The following is a 15,961-nucleotide window of genomic DNA, read 5'->3' on the forward strand; positions in this document are numbered from 1 at the left end:
TTTTAGCTTGGTGTAATCCTGTTTGTCTATTTTTGCTTTTGTGGCCTGCACTTTTGAGGTCCTACCCAGAAAAACCTGTGCCCAGACCAGTGTCCTAAAATGTTTCCCCAATGTTTTATTCCAGTGACTTCATGGTTTAGGGTCTTATATTTAAGTCTTTAATCCATTTTGATTTTATTTTTTTGTTTGGTGGAATATAGGAGTCTACTTTCATGCTTCTGCATATGTCTATCCAGTTTTCCCAACACCGTTTATTGAAGAAACTGTTCTTTCCCCACTGAATGTTCTTGGTACCTTTGTCGAAAATGATTTGGCTATGAATGCAGGGACTTATTTCTGAGTTCTCTGTTCTGTTCCATTAGCCTATGTGTCTGTTTTTATGCCAGTACCATGCAGTGTTGGTTACTATAGTTTTGAAGTATATTTTGAAGTCAGGTAGTGTGGTGCCTCCAGCTCTTTTCTTTTTACTCAGGATTGCTTTGGGTGCTCGGGGTCTGCTACTTAAACTTTGGATGATAATACCCATTTCCTTCCCCGTTTACCAATGAATAACTTTATTATAATATAGCCTCTTCTTGGTTGCATTTTCCAAGTATTTATTAAGCAACTAACAATATTGTATGTCAGGCCCAGTGTTGGATTCTGGGAGTGCCTGAAAGCAAAAATTTTTGCTCTTAAGAGAACTTTGGGGCAGGGAGTGTTGGGGAACGAACATGTAGACCCTTTCAGAACAATGCAATGGTAATTTTAATGGGTTTAAACTTAGGGTGCAATGAGAGCACAGTATTTTTCTAGCCTTTTTCATCCTTTGGGAAGGTAATACCTGAGCTATGTCTTGAAGGACCTGTGGGAATTAACCAAGGAGAGGAATAGGAATGTAACAACATCAGTGTAAACAGAGGAGATGTGAGAGGCATTAATGGGGAGTCATTGAATAGTTTAGACGGGTCATGTTCAGATTTGAGTTTTATTGTTCTAATGGTGGAATAGAGGATGGTGTTGAAGGGTGCAAGAGTGGAGTCAGGGAGAACAGCAGGAACACCCTGAAATTAAGAGCTAAGAACTGAATAAATCAGTAAGATGGAATGGGCCCAAGAAATATTTAAGATGTAAAATCTGTAGAACCTGGAAGTTCCTGTTTTTTAAATGTGGATGACTAGAAGAATGCTGGTACTAACTGACATAAGGGGATACCTAGTTGAGAAAAGCAATCTCCTACCTGTAGTTTAGAAGCTGCTCTTACCATGTATCTGCATAGGCAAACAGTGTAATGTGTATACAAGTACAAGATAATTTTATTTCTCAACGTATGGAAGTACTATTATTCTAAATATTTTCTTGGACCCTTCAGGGCTGATGAAATTTTAAAACGTTAAGATTATACGAAATACTAGAATTCAGGAGGGGTTTTTTACTCCAAAATCTACTTATTCCTGTAAGTTTTCATCTACTTTTCATTCTCCCCTTACTATCTTAGTGTCATAAAACGTTTTTTAAGTTACCAAGGGAAAGTATCATATAAATTAGTGTGTTAGATATGACTTATTGATATAGAAGATGATATAGAATAGTAAGAGTTGTGTGTTTTTTAGGGTGTTTTCAAGCCTATGGACCTTAATCGTGTCATCAAACTCCTTGAAGAGACTGATAAAGTGAGTAAGCTTTGAGAGAAAATTACTCCGCTGCATTACTTACAAACTATTTCCCTGAAAGGTAACATATATCCCTTCAAATGTAAGTCTCATTTATCTCCTTTTGTTGAAAACATTTTAAATAGTACATATCTTATATTCAAGGACTGTTTAAATTTACTATGAATATATTTAATGAAGTGGGGAGACTGGAGGAAGAGAGTAGATTTGCTTTTATGAGATGGACAAACCCATGGTGGCTGTAACAGAAGGAATTTTAAGAGTAGAGAAAGGATCATCTAGCCTCTGTTAAGTGCTTGTAACCTAGTAGGATTGGAGGAGGGGAATGGTAGAAAACAGGGTACTGTGGTGTACTAAGTATGAAATCAGGATAGATACACACAAGCATGTACACATAGATAATTTATTTTGAGAACAATCGTATATAGGATGTAATGGAAATTAAGTTATTTTAGACACAGGACTCAAAATTGGGAAAGTAGACATTGAGAGAAAAGATAACAAATGTATATGCACACATGCTCGTATACCACCTGATATTATCAAGAATCGACTGAATGCCTTAAAGCCAGCACACGCTAGGAACTTATGTGGTGATTTCCAAAAAGGAATACATATTGTTAGTAAACAGAAAATGAGTTGACCCCACATGTCCATCAATGATAGACTGGATAAAGAAAATGTGGCACATATACACCATGGAATACTATGGAGCCATAAAAAAGGATGAGTTCCTGTCCTTTCCAGGGACATGGATGAAGCTGGAAACCACCATTCTCAGCAAACTAACACAGGAACTGGAAACCAAACACCCGCATGTTCTCACTCATAAGTGAAAGGTGAACAATGAGAACACATGGATACAGGGAGGGGAACATCACACACCAGAGCCTGTCAGGGGATGGGGGACTAGGGGAGGGATAGCGTTAGGAAAAATACCTAATGTAGATGACGGGTTGATGGGTGCAGCAAACCACATGGCACGTGTATACCTATGTAACAAATCTTCACATTCTTCATGTGTATCCCAGAACTTAAATTATAATAAAAAAAAATTTTTTTAAAGAAGAAAATGGGCCGGGCGCGGTGGCTCAAGCCTGTAATCCCAGCACTTTGGGAGGCCGAGACGGGCGGATCACGAGGTCAGGAGATCGAGACCATCCTGGCTAACACGGCGAAACCCCGTCTCTACTAAAAAATACAAAAAACTAGCCGGGCGAGGTGGCGGGCGCCTGTAGTCCCAGCTACTCGGGAGGCTGAGGCAGGAGAATGGCGTGAACCTGGGAGGCGGAGCTTGCAGTGAGCTGAGATCCGGCCACTGCACTCCAGCCCGGGCGACAGAGCGAGACTCCGTCTCAAAAAAAAAAAAAAAAAAAAAAAGAAGAAGAAAATGGGTTTATTTTCTTAGTATAGCCTATCAAAAGAAAACAATGTCCCATGAATAGGAGTCACAAAAATTTGGTCACTGTTTTAACATTTTTTATTCTCTGATTTTTTACATAGAAAGGAGAAAAAATGACTATTGGAATAATTTATCTTTTGCTGGCTATCATTGTTGTGAAAAGTATTTTTATTGTGACTATATCTACATTTCCTTAAAAAACGACAACTACATAGAGTGCCTATTAGCTGTTTAATAAGGCTACAGAGAAAAAGTATAGACAATATCACAGCTTTTCAGGAACATTTAAGATTAAAAGGACAGACAGAATTCAGTCATGGAAACCACTGTGTAGAAATTTTGCTTGCTTATTTTCATTTTGAATTGACTGAAGATGTTTGGCTTGCACAGAACACTGAGCATATTTTAGAGGTTAAAAATACAATTTCTACAGACAGCTTTCCAAATTTGACTTCTAACACCACCACTTTTTAGCTGTGTATTTTGGACACATTACTTTAAAATGTTTCAGCTTGTGTTTCCTATTCTGGAAAACAGAGATCATAGTAGTATCTTCCTAATAGGGTCATTTTGGAAATTAATGAAGTGATATGTATATATGGTGCCCATGTGGTACATGCCATAGAAAAAATATTCAATATACTTCAGCTGTTGTTAATATTATCTCTGGAAACAATTACTGCTTTTATATTAACCTAGTTTTGATTCCCAATTTCCTAATCAAATTTAAATGAGTTTATTTTTGATACATAATGTCTGTAAATGTTTATGATGTTATGATGATAACAAAATGTGGTATTTTGTTACATGCATAAAATGTATAATGATCAAGTCAGAGTATTTAGGATATCTACCACCTCTAGCTTTTACATTTCTATGTTGGGAGCATTTCAAATCCCCTCTTCTAGCTAGTTTGAAATATACAATACATTGTTGTTAACTTTAGTCACCCTACTTTGCTAACAAATATTCGCTACCACAGTCTTCCTACCTTTTGTAATTATCATTCTAGTCTGTATCTCCATGAGAACAACTTTTTAACTTCCGCACATGAGTGAAAATGTGTGATATTTGTCTTTCTACACCTGGCTTATTTCACTTAATATCTTCTAGTTCCATCCATGCTGCTACAAATGACAGGATTTCATTCCTTTTTATGGCTTAATAGTATTCCATTGTATATATAGACCATATTTTATTGATGGACACTTAAGTTGATTCCGTATCTTTGCTATTGTGAGTAGTGCTGCAATAAACATGGGACTGTAGGTATCTCATTGATATACTGATTTCCTTTCCTTTGGATACCCAGTAGTGAGATTGCTAGATCATACAATAGTTCTGATAGTTTATTTTTACCTTCACTGTTTCAGAAAACATTTTTTAACACTTACATTATAATGTAGTCACTTAAGAATTACTTGATAATTTGAAAGTATCTACTTTTTATGTTGAAGAATTTTTTAAAATCTCAACAGATTTAATAGCACAAAAGAACTAAAACAGGTCATTTGTTTTAGGATGGCTTAGAAGAAAAACAACTTAAATTTGTCAAGAAACTGGTACAGTGTTTTCAGAATGGACTTGTATCCTTTATGTTTGTATGTATGTTCATTTCATTTATTCTGAAACGAGAGAATTTCTATTAGAAAATGTATTAGTTTTCTATTGCTTTTGTAACAAATTACCACAAATTTGATAGCTTAAAGCAACATAAAGTTATTATCTTACAGTTTTGGAGGTTAGAAGTCCAAAATCAGCCTCACTGGACTAAAGTCAAGATGTTGGCAGGGCTGATTTCTCCTTAAGACTCTGGAGAAGAATCATTTCCTTGCCTGCCCCAGCTTCTGGAGGCTGCCTGCATTCCTTGCCTCATGCCCTCTTTCCCCCACTGGCATCATTCTCACCTCTGTGCCTGTCATCACATCATCTTCTCTCTCTGACCCTCCCTTCCTCCCTCTTTCCTTTATGAGGATCCCTGTGATTACAGTGGGCCCACCTGGATAATCTAGTATAATTTTCTTATCTCAAAATTCTTAATCATATGTGAAAAGTGCCTTTGCTATGTAACATAGTTACAGGTTCCGGGAATTAGGACATGGACATCTTGGGGAAGGCCATTAATCTGTCTACTACAGAAAAACTGGAGAGGCCATTATTCTGTCTACCACAGAGAATATCTAAGGTTTTATGTTCTTTACAAAACTGTATTTTGTATCAGAGAATGTAAATAAAATTGAAGAAACAATGTAACACAAGTAACTGTGGATAATATCAGTTTTTGTAGATTCAGAAAGACAATGGATGTAGTTACAGGGCCAAGTCAAAGTCATTGTTTCTATTAATTTACATGGACAGTTGTACCTTTGATAAGCTTCTTAATTTCTTCATCCTTGTAAAGTAATAGAAGCTCATGAGGTTGTTAGGAAGATTAGATGAGATCATGTACATGCAAGTGCTTGATAATCTGTAAAATATTATATAAATATACTATCCCTACTAAGTGTACCACCCTGATCAGAATACATGAAAACCAGTGTGTCTTAAAACTATCTGTACATAAAAGCCAGGTGTGATAGCTTACCCCTATAATCCCAGCACTTTGGGAGGGCAAGACAGGAGGACTGCTTGAGGCTAGGAGTTCAAGACCAGACTGGTCAACATACCAAGACCCGGCCTCTACAAAAAAAAAAAAAAAAAAACCAGGTGTGGTGGTGTGTGCTAGCTACTGCGGAGGCTAAGGCAGGAGGATTGCTGAAACCCAAGAATTCAAGGTTACAGTGATTTAAGATTGTGACACTATACTCCAGTGTGGGCAACTGAGTGAGACCCTGTCTCAAAAACAAACAAACAAATACTACCTGTGGATAAGAACCAGTTTGTTGTTGGGTTGTGTTTTGTTTTGGGAGGTTTGTTTGTTTGTTTGTTTTTGAGACAGAGTCTCCATCCAGCCTTAGCTGCCCAGACTCGAGTACAGTGGCGCAGTCATAGCTCGCTACAACTTCAAACTCCTGGGCTTAAGCGACCCTCCTACCTCAGCCTCCCAAGTAACTGGGATACAGGAATGCACCCACCACACCCGGTTAATTTTTATTTTTTTTGTGGAGTCCCATTATGTTGTCCAGGTTGGTCTCAAATTCCTGAGCTCAAACAATCCTCTCGCCTCGGCCTCCCAAAGTGCTGGGATTACTGGTGTGAGCCACTGCAGCTGGCCATTTTTTTTTTAACATTTACATATATATGCTATTGTAAAATACAATAGAAGTATCCCACAAGTATTAGATTGTTATAAAAGTTTTTATATGCCCACTCTCACTTTCTGTATTCATTTTGTCACAGACTGGTAAATACACTTCCAGAACTGACAGTGGTCCATAGACCACACTTTGAATAGTATTCATCTAAATCAAGCTTGTCCAACCCTCAGCCTGTGGGCTGCATGCTGCCCAGGATGGCTTTAAATGCGGCCCAACCCAAATTTGTAAACTTCATTAAAACATGATGAGATTTTTTTTGACAATTTTTTTTAGCTCATCAGCTGTCATTAGTGTTTGAGTATTTTATGTGTGACCCAAGAGAATTCTTCTTCTTCCAGTGTGGGCCAGAGAAGCCAAAAGACTGGACACCCCCGAAAATGATCTTGAGCAGTTGTCTGACTTGGTCTAAAGAAGTTATTAAGCCCATGCATTGTGGCTCATGCCTGTAATCTCAGCACCTTAGGAGTCTGGGGCAGGAGGATCATTTGAGGCCAGTAGTTTAAAACCAGCCTGGGCAACATAGCAAGACCCCACCTCTAGAGAAAAAAATAGCCATGTATGGTGATGCACACTTGTAGTTGTATCTTCTCCAGAGGCTGAGGCTGAGGTGGAAGGGTCATTTGAGCCCAGAAATTTGAGGCTGCAGTGAGCTATGTTTGCTCCACTGCACTCCAACCTGGGTATGGGTGACTGAGTGAGACCCCATCTCTAAAAAAAAGAAAAAAAAGTTATCAAGCTCTAATATTAGCTCGTTCTAGTTCAAAGCCTCTTAAGACTTCCATTCAGAAAAATGTTTCTTATAATTTTATCTAAATCTTTTATTGTATTTTATTCTTGGTTTTATTTGGACCTGTTCAATCTTAGGGCTTGTGTATATCAAGCCCTATTTACTGGTAGCTGAAAATGTCTACTAGCAGGTGATTTCTTTTCCTATTTTAACCTGATACTTCAACACCTCCATTTTTTTTTTTTTTTTCTTCATGTAAACCGTTGGTGGCAATTGGCTCTGTTTCTCATTCCCTTTCATAGGCTGCCTATATAAATTGTAAAACTTAGCAAAGTTGGAGAAGTATCTTGGTCACTTCTCTAGGAAGTTAACAGAGCTTTCTATTTCCAGTGTACCCTGCTCTCCCATCTTTTCCTAAAATGTCCTAGAAAAAGGCTAGAAGTAATAAGATTCAACCAAGAAGTATAAGTCATATCTACCATAATTTCTTAGCTATAAAACAAAATCAATGAAATGTGTTTATGTGCCAATGGGATTTTTTGTTTTGTTTTGTTTTGTTTGTTTGAGACGGAGTCTCACTGTGTCACTCAGGCTTCAGTGCAATGGTGCGATCTCAGCTCACTGCAACCTCCGCCTCCTGGGTTCAAGCGATTCTCCTGCTTCAGCCTCCTGAATAGCTGGGATTACAGATATGCACCACCACACCTAGCGAATTTTTGTATTTTTAGTAGAGACGGGGTTTCACCATGTTGGTCAGACTGGTCTCGAACTCCTGACCTCGTGATCCGCCTGCCTCGGCCTCCTAAAGTGCTGGGATTATAGGCATGAGCCACCACGCCCAGCCAGCAGGATTTTTTAATAGATAAAATAAAAGATGCTTTTGTTTAAAGATCTAGAAAGGCTATATTTTGCTTTCATATTAGTTTCAGATAAAATCCTAACCAATTTAAGCCTTAAACACAGGAAAATGCATCTCAGTTTAATATAATAAAATAGTAGAGTAAAGTAAGGTTTGAGTTGCTTATTCTGAGACAGCATATGTTTGTGTGGGTGGGGGTTGGGGGTGCAGATGAAGGGTATGATTGACCCTAATCAATAAGTTAATGTTTCCAATGTGCTATTACTCATTGCCAGTGGGAAGTTATTGATCAACTGAATCTGTGTTGTAGCAGTTGGTAATCCAATTCTAAAGTTGTGAGAGGAAAAAAAATTTGAGTAGGCATTTTTCTGAGGCAAAAATGAAATGTTTTTTTAAAAAAATGGTTCTAAATTTCCTTTTTTAGACTTCAAAATAAGAAAAATTAAAACAGTATCTACCACTTGGCAAAACAGTTGAAATTCTATAGACTTTCTTCACAGAAATACTATAAAGAATATGTTAATAAAGAATCTTAATTTTATTAATTTTATTTCTTAACTAAAAATATTAAAGCCATTAAGGGATTTAGCACAGATATTTAAAATTCTGAATCTGTGTGCAGGAAAAATAAAAAACCAGCCTCGTTTTGTCGAATCTGCATATGATATCATAAAACTGTGTGGGTAAGTTATCTTTCTTTAACTTTATTTTGCATTAACATGGAGTGTGTTGTTATGTTTCTTGTATCACAAACATACTATGCATTATAGTGTAGCAGATTGCTACAGAACTCAGGAAAACTTCAGTTCATCACTTGATTCCAGCAGTTGGTATTTCAGGTAATCGGTTTGCTGTGGTCTGAGACTGCTAACCACAAGAGATTAAATTCTAAGTATATTGAAATGCTTTCTTGTAATTAGTTACTCTGAAGTAAATGATGAATATTAGATGTAACCAAGGAATTATAGTATTTTCAGAGAATCTTTGAGTGAACTTATGGATATGCTTGTAGTTTCAGTCTAGTTTTTTTCTCTGTCTTTAGAAAATTTGGGTCTCAAAGGTATATTAGGTTATATGTCATGTTTTATCTGATTTTTGAAATTTGAGTGAAGAATAAAATATCACCAATTACATTTGATATATATTTTAAAAATGTAAGTTAGAGGTAAGAGTTGTAAAATTAACGTGCCTTATTCTTTCTACTGTTGGTCCTTTAACAAGCTCTGGGAACTGAATATATGGTGCTCCCTTGGTGCCACATGGTGGCTAATCTAGGTATATATTAAAATATCCATTTTTAGTTGCTTAATGTAATGTAGTAGGGAGGAATAAACCTTTCTGACAATTTTAGCTTCTGAACCTTTCTACCAATTTAACTTTTTAGATAGCAATTATTTACTTTAATAAATAATATATAAATAATTGAAAGGTTTAGTGGAATGATGCATACATGGTAGGTTCTAACTCTCACTTTTAGATTTAGCAGCAATATTTAAAATGTTTCTAACCACTTAAATTTATTTTTTTGATATCTGAATAAAATAACCAAAAGAATATATTGAATGCCTATACCATGCCTTGCTTTTTAATAGATAAGGACAGTGGAAAATAAATGGTTGCTCTGGTGTTTTCAAGGAACAGATTGGAAATTATTATTATATTTACATACGATTATATAATGTAAAACTTTTAAATCTCAAGGCTTTGCAAGTCCTAGAACACCAAGTTTATAAGCATTACTTTCAACATCTATGCTCCTACAGAGCTCTGCACAAAGTTCATTCTCTATGAAAACTTGTGACTGAATGTTTAATTGTATAGCTGCAGTCTTCATTTTCCCTCATATTTCATAATTATTTACGTTGTTAATTTTTTCTACTTTTCTAACTTCAGCTCATGTCTAGATAACTTCTCTACGCCTCACCCTCACTTGTTTCTCTTTTCAAGACATTTTTGGAAGATAAAAACAATAAAAATAGAATAATATTTCCATTTTGGCCTCCAAGTAGTATGGTTTTCTCACTGCATCAGAAGTATAATGCTAATTCTTTCATAAACTTTTTGGTTGAAAACTCTTCTGATGCTTTATTTATAGGTTGTCTCCTTTGCTAGAAGAGGAAAAAGTTTGGGAACAAAAAGTACTAGTTTTAGAGTCCTTCACTTTAGAGATCCAACAAGCAGCTGGATAACAAATATAATATGTTATTTGTTTCAAATGACAAATTTAGACAAACACTAGAAATGAACTTCTGTGGCATTTATAAAATTGTACTTTTTGTAACTTGCTCTTCAGCTATCTTTAAATTCAAATTGGCCTGTATATTGCTATTAATACATCCTCATGTGATAGTTCTCAATGCCATTTTCAACCACTTCTTTAACTTTTCTTGAAAAATATGAATGAAAAGTCCTCTCTATATAGGATATATTGTACTTTAAATAGTACAGGAGGTTCAAATTTTGAACTCATGAAATGTCAAGATAGTTTATATATTTAAAAAATAACTTTTATATTATCTTTGAAATTTAGACTGACATAGGTTTATGTGCCAGATCTTTTAAGATTTATAAAGAAGTTACTTTCAAATAACTGGTTATAGTAGTTGTGAAATGCAATTCTAATTATAATTAATATGTCTTAACTTGAATGCCTTAATGTCTGCAAAAGCATTCTGTTACTTTGTGGATAGTTACTAACCCAGCTAATAAGGAAAAATGCACTGATCTCTAAGAATGAATAAACTATTGATTTTGCCTAGAGTTTTGAAAATTTCAGGAAAACCTCTTAACCAGTTTTTAAGTCATTGGTGAGCTTAGATCTATGGTTTGTATCAGATTATCCAATGTCGTACTAACTTTGATAGAATTATAGCTATAGTTTATTACTATTTTGACCTCAAAGATAAAGAGGGTTCCTACGTTTTTTATTCATGAAGTGATGCAAAATGACTTTCTTAACCTATGCCTTTTACATCCATTTCTTAATTTTTATAATTAATATAATATTTTCCTTTTGGTCAGTTCATTAGAAACATTTTTTTCTTTTCTTTTCTTTTCTTTTCTTTTCTTTTCTTTTCTTTTCTTTTCTTTTTTGATGGAGGCTCACTCGCTCTGTCACCAGGCTGGAGTGCAGTGGTGCAATCTCAGCATACTGCAACCTCCGCCTCCCAGGTTCTAGCAATTCTCCTGCTTCAGCCTCTCAAGTAGCTGGGACTACTGGCACATGCCACCACGCCCAGTGAATTTTTGTATTTTTAGAAGAGACAGAATTTCACCATGTTGGCCAGGATGATCTCAATCTCTTGACCTCGTAATCCACCCACCTCAGCCTCCCAAAGTGCTGGGATTACAGGTGTGAGCCACTGCACCCGGCCCAAGAAACATTTTTAATAGTTACAATACTATTAAACTATAATACTATGTATTACAACTGGTAGTTAATAGTTGTCAATTCCCCAGGGCTAAAGAATAGAATATTATTATTAATTTATTCTTTAGAAATGAACTCTCCCCCATTTACAAATGATGCTTCAATCAAAGACTTTATTAAAAATTACTCTTACAATTCTTCACTCTTATTGAAGCTTGCCATTTTTGAAAAAGAAAGTTTCGGATGAAATAACTTATGCTGAAGATACTGCTAATTCAATTGCGCTTCTGGGTAAGTTAAGATTTCCTTTAGGTATACGGATGTAATGTATGACAGGTCCTACTGACAAGGAAGTATCTATTTTCCCCAAGTTTCACTAAGAGGACTCCTTCTCCATGTCTAGGATCTTCTGTTGTTTCCTAGTAGTGAATTAATCACAGTGTGCTTGGTGATAATTCTGGTATTGTATTCTGCTCAGGTTGTTTCATGATACCAATAAAAGTCCGTCTTCTAAGTACAAGGACAGGCTGGTTATGTAGTTTGATGATTTGTTATTTAGTTTGTTGAAGTGTTGGTTCACTATTTTTGTAAATCAGAAAGTATACATCCCCCTTTTTAAGTAATCACAAAAACATTTCAACTTTGAACTCTAATATTTAATTGCTACAATCATAGAATTATTCATTAAATGATCTAAAATTTTAAACCAAATCATAAAATGATAGCATATTAAGAACTTAAGCATAATGCACATAAAGAGGCAGATGCCTGTGTTTTTGTACACAAAAATATGAAAAATATCATAAAAGGGTAGGTATTTACATACGGGTTATCACTTGATTTTCAAAAGGAAGAAAACAATTTCCTGGGAAATTAGATTAGGGAAACACTGGCACTTTGAGTCAGCTCCTGGGACATGACAGCATGTTCCCAAAACAAATCGTACATTAAATCGATACTTACTAGTTTAGGTCTTTATTTGTACAGGAGGAATAAAAGATACACAATTGATCCAATACATCTTTAAAAATATTTGCTGAGTAGTGATGTTCCCAGCATTACACTCCATATAGAAAGATGTTAGAGATTCAACTGGAATGAAGAAAAAAAAGGATTTTTATTTTTAACATAGACACTAACCCTTTTATATCTCAGTAGGTTTTATAGTTTTTAATTTTAGTTACTTTGGGAAAACTACTTAGGGTTCACCTACTCTATAGCCTAGAGTAGGTGAAGGTTTTGTGGAGATTAGGTTAAACATGAGGGGGCAGTTTAAAGAAAAACACCTTAGGAAGCAGGCAGGTTCAGAAATATGGGAATTTTTAATTATATGAATCTCTATCATCAGTGGAAATTTACAACGAGAAGCCAACCCAAAAGAGGACATGGTAGTATTAACAGAGAAAAAGTGTAGTTTTTGTTGGTAACATTTTTTAAAATACCCCTGTTGCCATTATTTTTAAATATTGCTTCCAAAAGTGTTGACAGTCGCTTGTATTATAAATACAGGCCAGTTTTTTACTGAGTGTCAGCTTGTTCTTTGCTCAATGATTGGTACCCTGCCTGCACAACATGTTACTATCTCATATGACAACAGTATGAACTCTTAACTTTAAATGAGTTTCCTTTGCTGATTACTGACTGCAAGTACTGCTCTTCTGTCTCTTGGTTTTTTTTTAATGGCTGGAAACATTAGTTTAAACTAAAATAATTGTATATAAGATGAAATGTTTAACAAAAACTCTTCATGATTTTAGTAAGAACTTCCAGTTTCTACTGTGTGCTAATAAGTTATATTACATTTTCTTCCAAATGATACATAGATATTTCTGACTCAGAAGCAAGATTCTGGAAATGGATGAGGGAAGAAGTTGGTACTCTGCCCTGAGATTATGAAACAGGAAGCTATGATAAATTATCTAAATTTACAGGAACTAAAACAGTGGAAAAGCAGACGAAAGACCCTAGAATTTCCCATAAGCCTGCACATTTGGATAGTCTTGTTGGAAAAGCTTAGTTGTTCCTGTTGTGTAAAATTTTTAAAACCTAAGTAGTGATTTTGCAACTCCAAAAGAACAGTCCAAAAAATAAATAAAATTTAGAGTTAGAATAATCTTAAAACTGTCTTTTTTAAGTGATGTCTTTTGCAGAGGTCAGGCTTTCCTTTGTGCTTTCTCCTTCTGTCCACTTGCCACCCCACTTGCTAACCACCTCCAGAGATGAGCATCTTGCAAGGGCTAATGCAAAAGAGGAATTGCTAATTATTATTTTACCCTCAGAGAGTCCAATCAGTTCTAGTTTAGTTCTAAGGTCGATATCACTGACTACAGCTGTCCTCGGGCATTCAGAGAACCTGGATCATTTCCAGAGTCCCACAGATCATTTTCAGATACCCTTGGGGATCGTGTTTATAGGACTTCAACAGAGTAGATGCAAATCCAGTTTGAAATACAGGCTGAAGCCAATTTAATTGTAGTTTAGATATGACCGAAAAGGAACCTTTCTATTCGCCAACCCCACGCAGACAGCTTGAACATAAAACTATTACCCTTGCCTGTGGGCCAGCTGCCTAAAAACTCACTCTCTTCCAGTCTGCCAACAAATTGAAGAGCAAAGTTCACCTGGAGCTTCTCTAAGCAAAGAATGCATTAGTAAAGGCAAAAAATTACTGACCCTCTAGTTAGGGAGAAAAATGCTAACCCATATCTTGTCAAAGTAATAATAGTATCTAACACATGTAGAACTTACAATATGCTAGATGCTTTTCTCAGCCCTTTTCTCATATTAGCTAATTTAATCCTCACAACAATCTTAAATGTGGTAACTATTGTTATACCTGTTTAATAGATGAGAAAAGTAAGACACAAGTTTACACGGGTAGTAAATGGCAGAGCCAGGATTTAATCTTAGACAGTCTGGTTCTAGCATTTGTGTTAATAGTCATCATTCTTTTCTCCCTAGAAAGGAGAGGCTGAATTGATTGAGGGGCCAAATGTATAAGGATGGATTCAGGGTACTGTTTATATGTATATGTATGTATGTGTGTGAGTATATGTATAAAAATATGTATATAAATTGAACATGATCCAGTTTGAATCTCTGAGAATGTTGTTAATAATCATCATATTATTAACATTTTATGCCTAAATTCTACAAATAAACTTATGACAGTGTTGTTAAGTAGGACCTGTTTATCTTTCTGGCAGGTGACTTAATGAAAATACCAAGTTCTGAATTGAGGATACAAATTTGTAAGTGTATTGTTGATTTTTATCATGCAGAACCACCAAAGAAGCATATTCCAGGTGAAGTTTACAATGGTCTTTCAGTGATAACTTGTGTATTTCAAAAACAGAACATTCTCATTTCTCTTGGAATTTGACAGACACAGTGGGCTCATAAATGTGACACATTAAAAAGAAAACTTTTTTTGTAGTTTTGATCTCTTTGGTCATCTTTAAAAGTTATATATGTATTTTTCAGTTTTTGATTTACATATTTTTATTCTGATGCTAAATATGAACAAATTTGTAAAGTGATGCCCAATTTAGTTTATTAATAATCATAAATGTTACTATTATATTATGTAATACTATTGATAAAGTTATTTTTTAAACACTTTATAATTATTTATAATATCTGCCCCCACTCAGTTAAATGTTAAACTACCAATACCAAAGCCATTCTCCATCATGTTTGGGAAAATAGTTCTGTGTGTTATAGCTAAGGGACCTTAATATAGAGTGGTAAGTGAACCACACTGAATTGGGCAGGAACAAGACAGCGGCACGTGCACTGTGAGGATATAATGTTAAGATGTACTTCTTACCTTCATAGTTTCCGTAATTTCTAATCAATCTAGGAAGGGAGAGAAGATATAAACAATAACTTCTTAAATTATATGATTCTTAATAGGTGGAAATAAGAGTCTATGGTAGTTCAAAAGAAAGATTATTTAAGACTAAGGAAAAATGGGAACCAGAAGTCAATTTTAAAAAGACAATTTAAAAAAAGAAAAAAGAAATTCAGGGAAAACAGAAGTCAGTCAAAAAGTAAAACAAAAAAGTGGAACAACAGCTAAACTAGAGAAATGAATAAGGAGATTCTTAAATGTCCAATTTGAACTATTGATGAGATAGATGGGTAGGAGTGTCTTGGTAGATAAAAGATATTGGATACTAAAAGCAACAGGGACCAGAAATACAGGTTTGGAATCCACCCAAATAGAGTTGAAAAGCCACCAGAATGGTTGAGTCTGCCAAGAGATAAAACAGATAAGCAGCAAGGCATGAAAAATGACATGGAGAGTGTCCATATTGAGGTTTGGAAAAAATGATTAAAAGAAATTGGCAGTGAAGGGAGGTTCAAAGAGGAGGAAGAAAACCTAAAGACTGCCATGTCTTGTGTGCCAATGAATGAAATATTTGACAAAGGAGGAGGAAGTTGTCTCAGTGTCAAATGCTGCAGAGTTTTCTGTAATCGAAGAGTTAAAAGGCCAAGTCAATGTGACACCTGAAAAGTTGTAGTTAATCTTTGACAGATCTATTGATATACAGTGGTCAGGGCAGATGCAGAATTAAAGAATCAGAGGATTGGCCGGGCACGGTGGCTCAGCATGTAACCCCAGCACTTTGCGAGGCCAAGGCGGGCGGATCACGAGGTCAGGAGATCGAGACCATCCTGGCTAACAAGGT

At 35.5% G+C, this 15,961-nt stretch overlaps 1 protein-coding gene across 3 annotated transcripts in view; it reads left to right on the top strand.

The window, feature by feature from the left end:
- The window catches only part of CFAP69 (cilia and flagella associated protein 69), a 74,999-nt gene that overhangs the window by 8,644 nt on the left and 50,394 nt on the right, over positions 1-15,961 (top strand). For 2 of the 3 annotated variants that reach the window (XM_010354659.2, XM_030932750.1), the window contains exons 2-6: positions 1,593-1,652; positions 4,575-4,640; positions 8,471-8,580; positions 11,482-11,558; positions 14,474-14,572. In XM_010354659.2, the coding sequence (XP_010352961.2) occupies positions 1,593-1,652; positions 4,575-4,640; positions 8,471-8,580; positions 11,482-11,558; positions 14,474-14,572 (412 nt within the window). The remainder of the gene's footprint in view (positions 1-1,592; positions 1,653-4,574; positions 4,641-8,470; positions 8,581-11,481; positions 11,559-14,473; positions 14,573-15,961) is intronic. The other variant, XM_010354660.2, reaches the window with a different exon arrangement.

This window comes from Rhinopithecus roxellana, chromosome 6 (genome assembly GCF_007565055.1).
Source record: "Rhinopithecus roxellana isolate Shanxi Qingling chromosome 6, ASM756505v1, whole genome shotgun sequence".
In the NCBI taxonomy this organism is placed as follows: Eukaryota; Metazoa; Chordata; class Mammalia; order Primates; family Cercopithecidae; genus Rhinopithecus; species Rhinopithecus roxellana.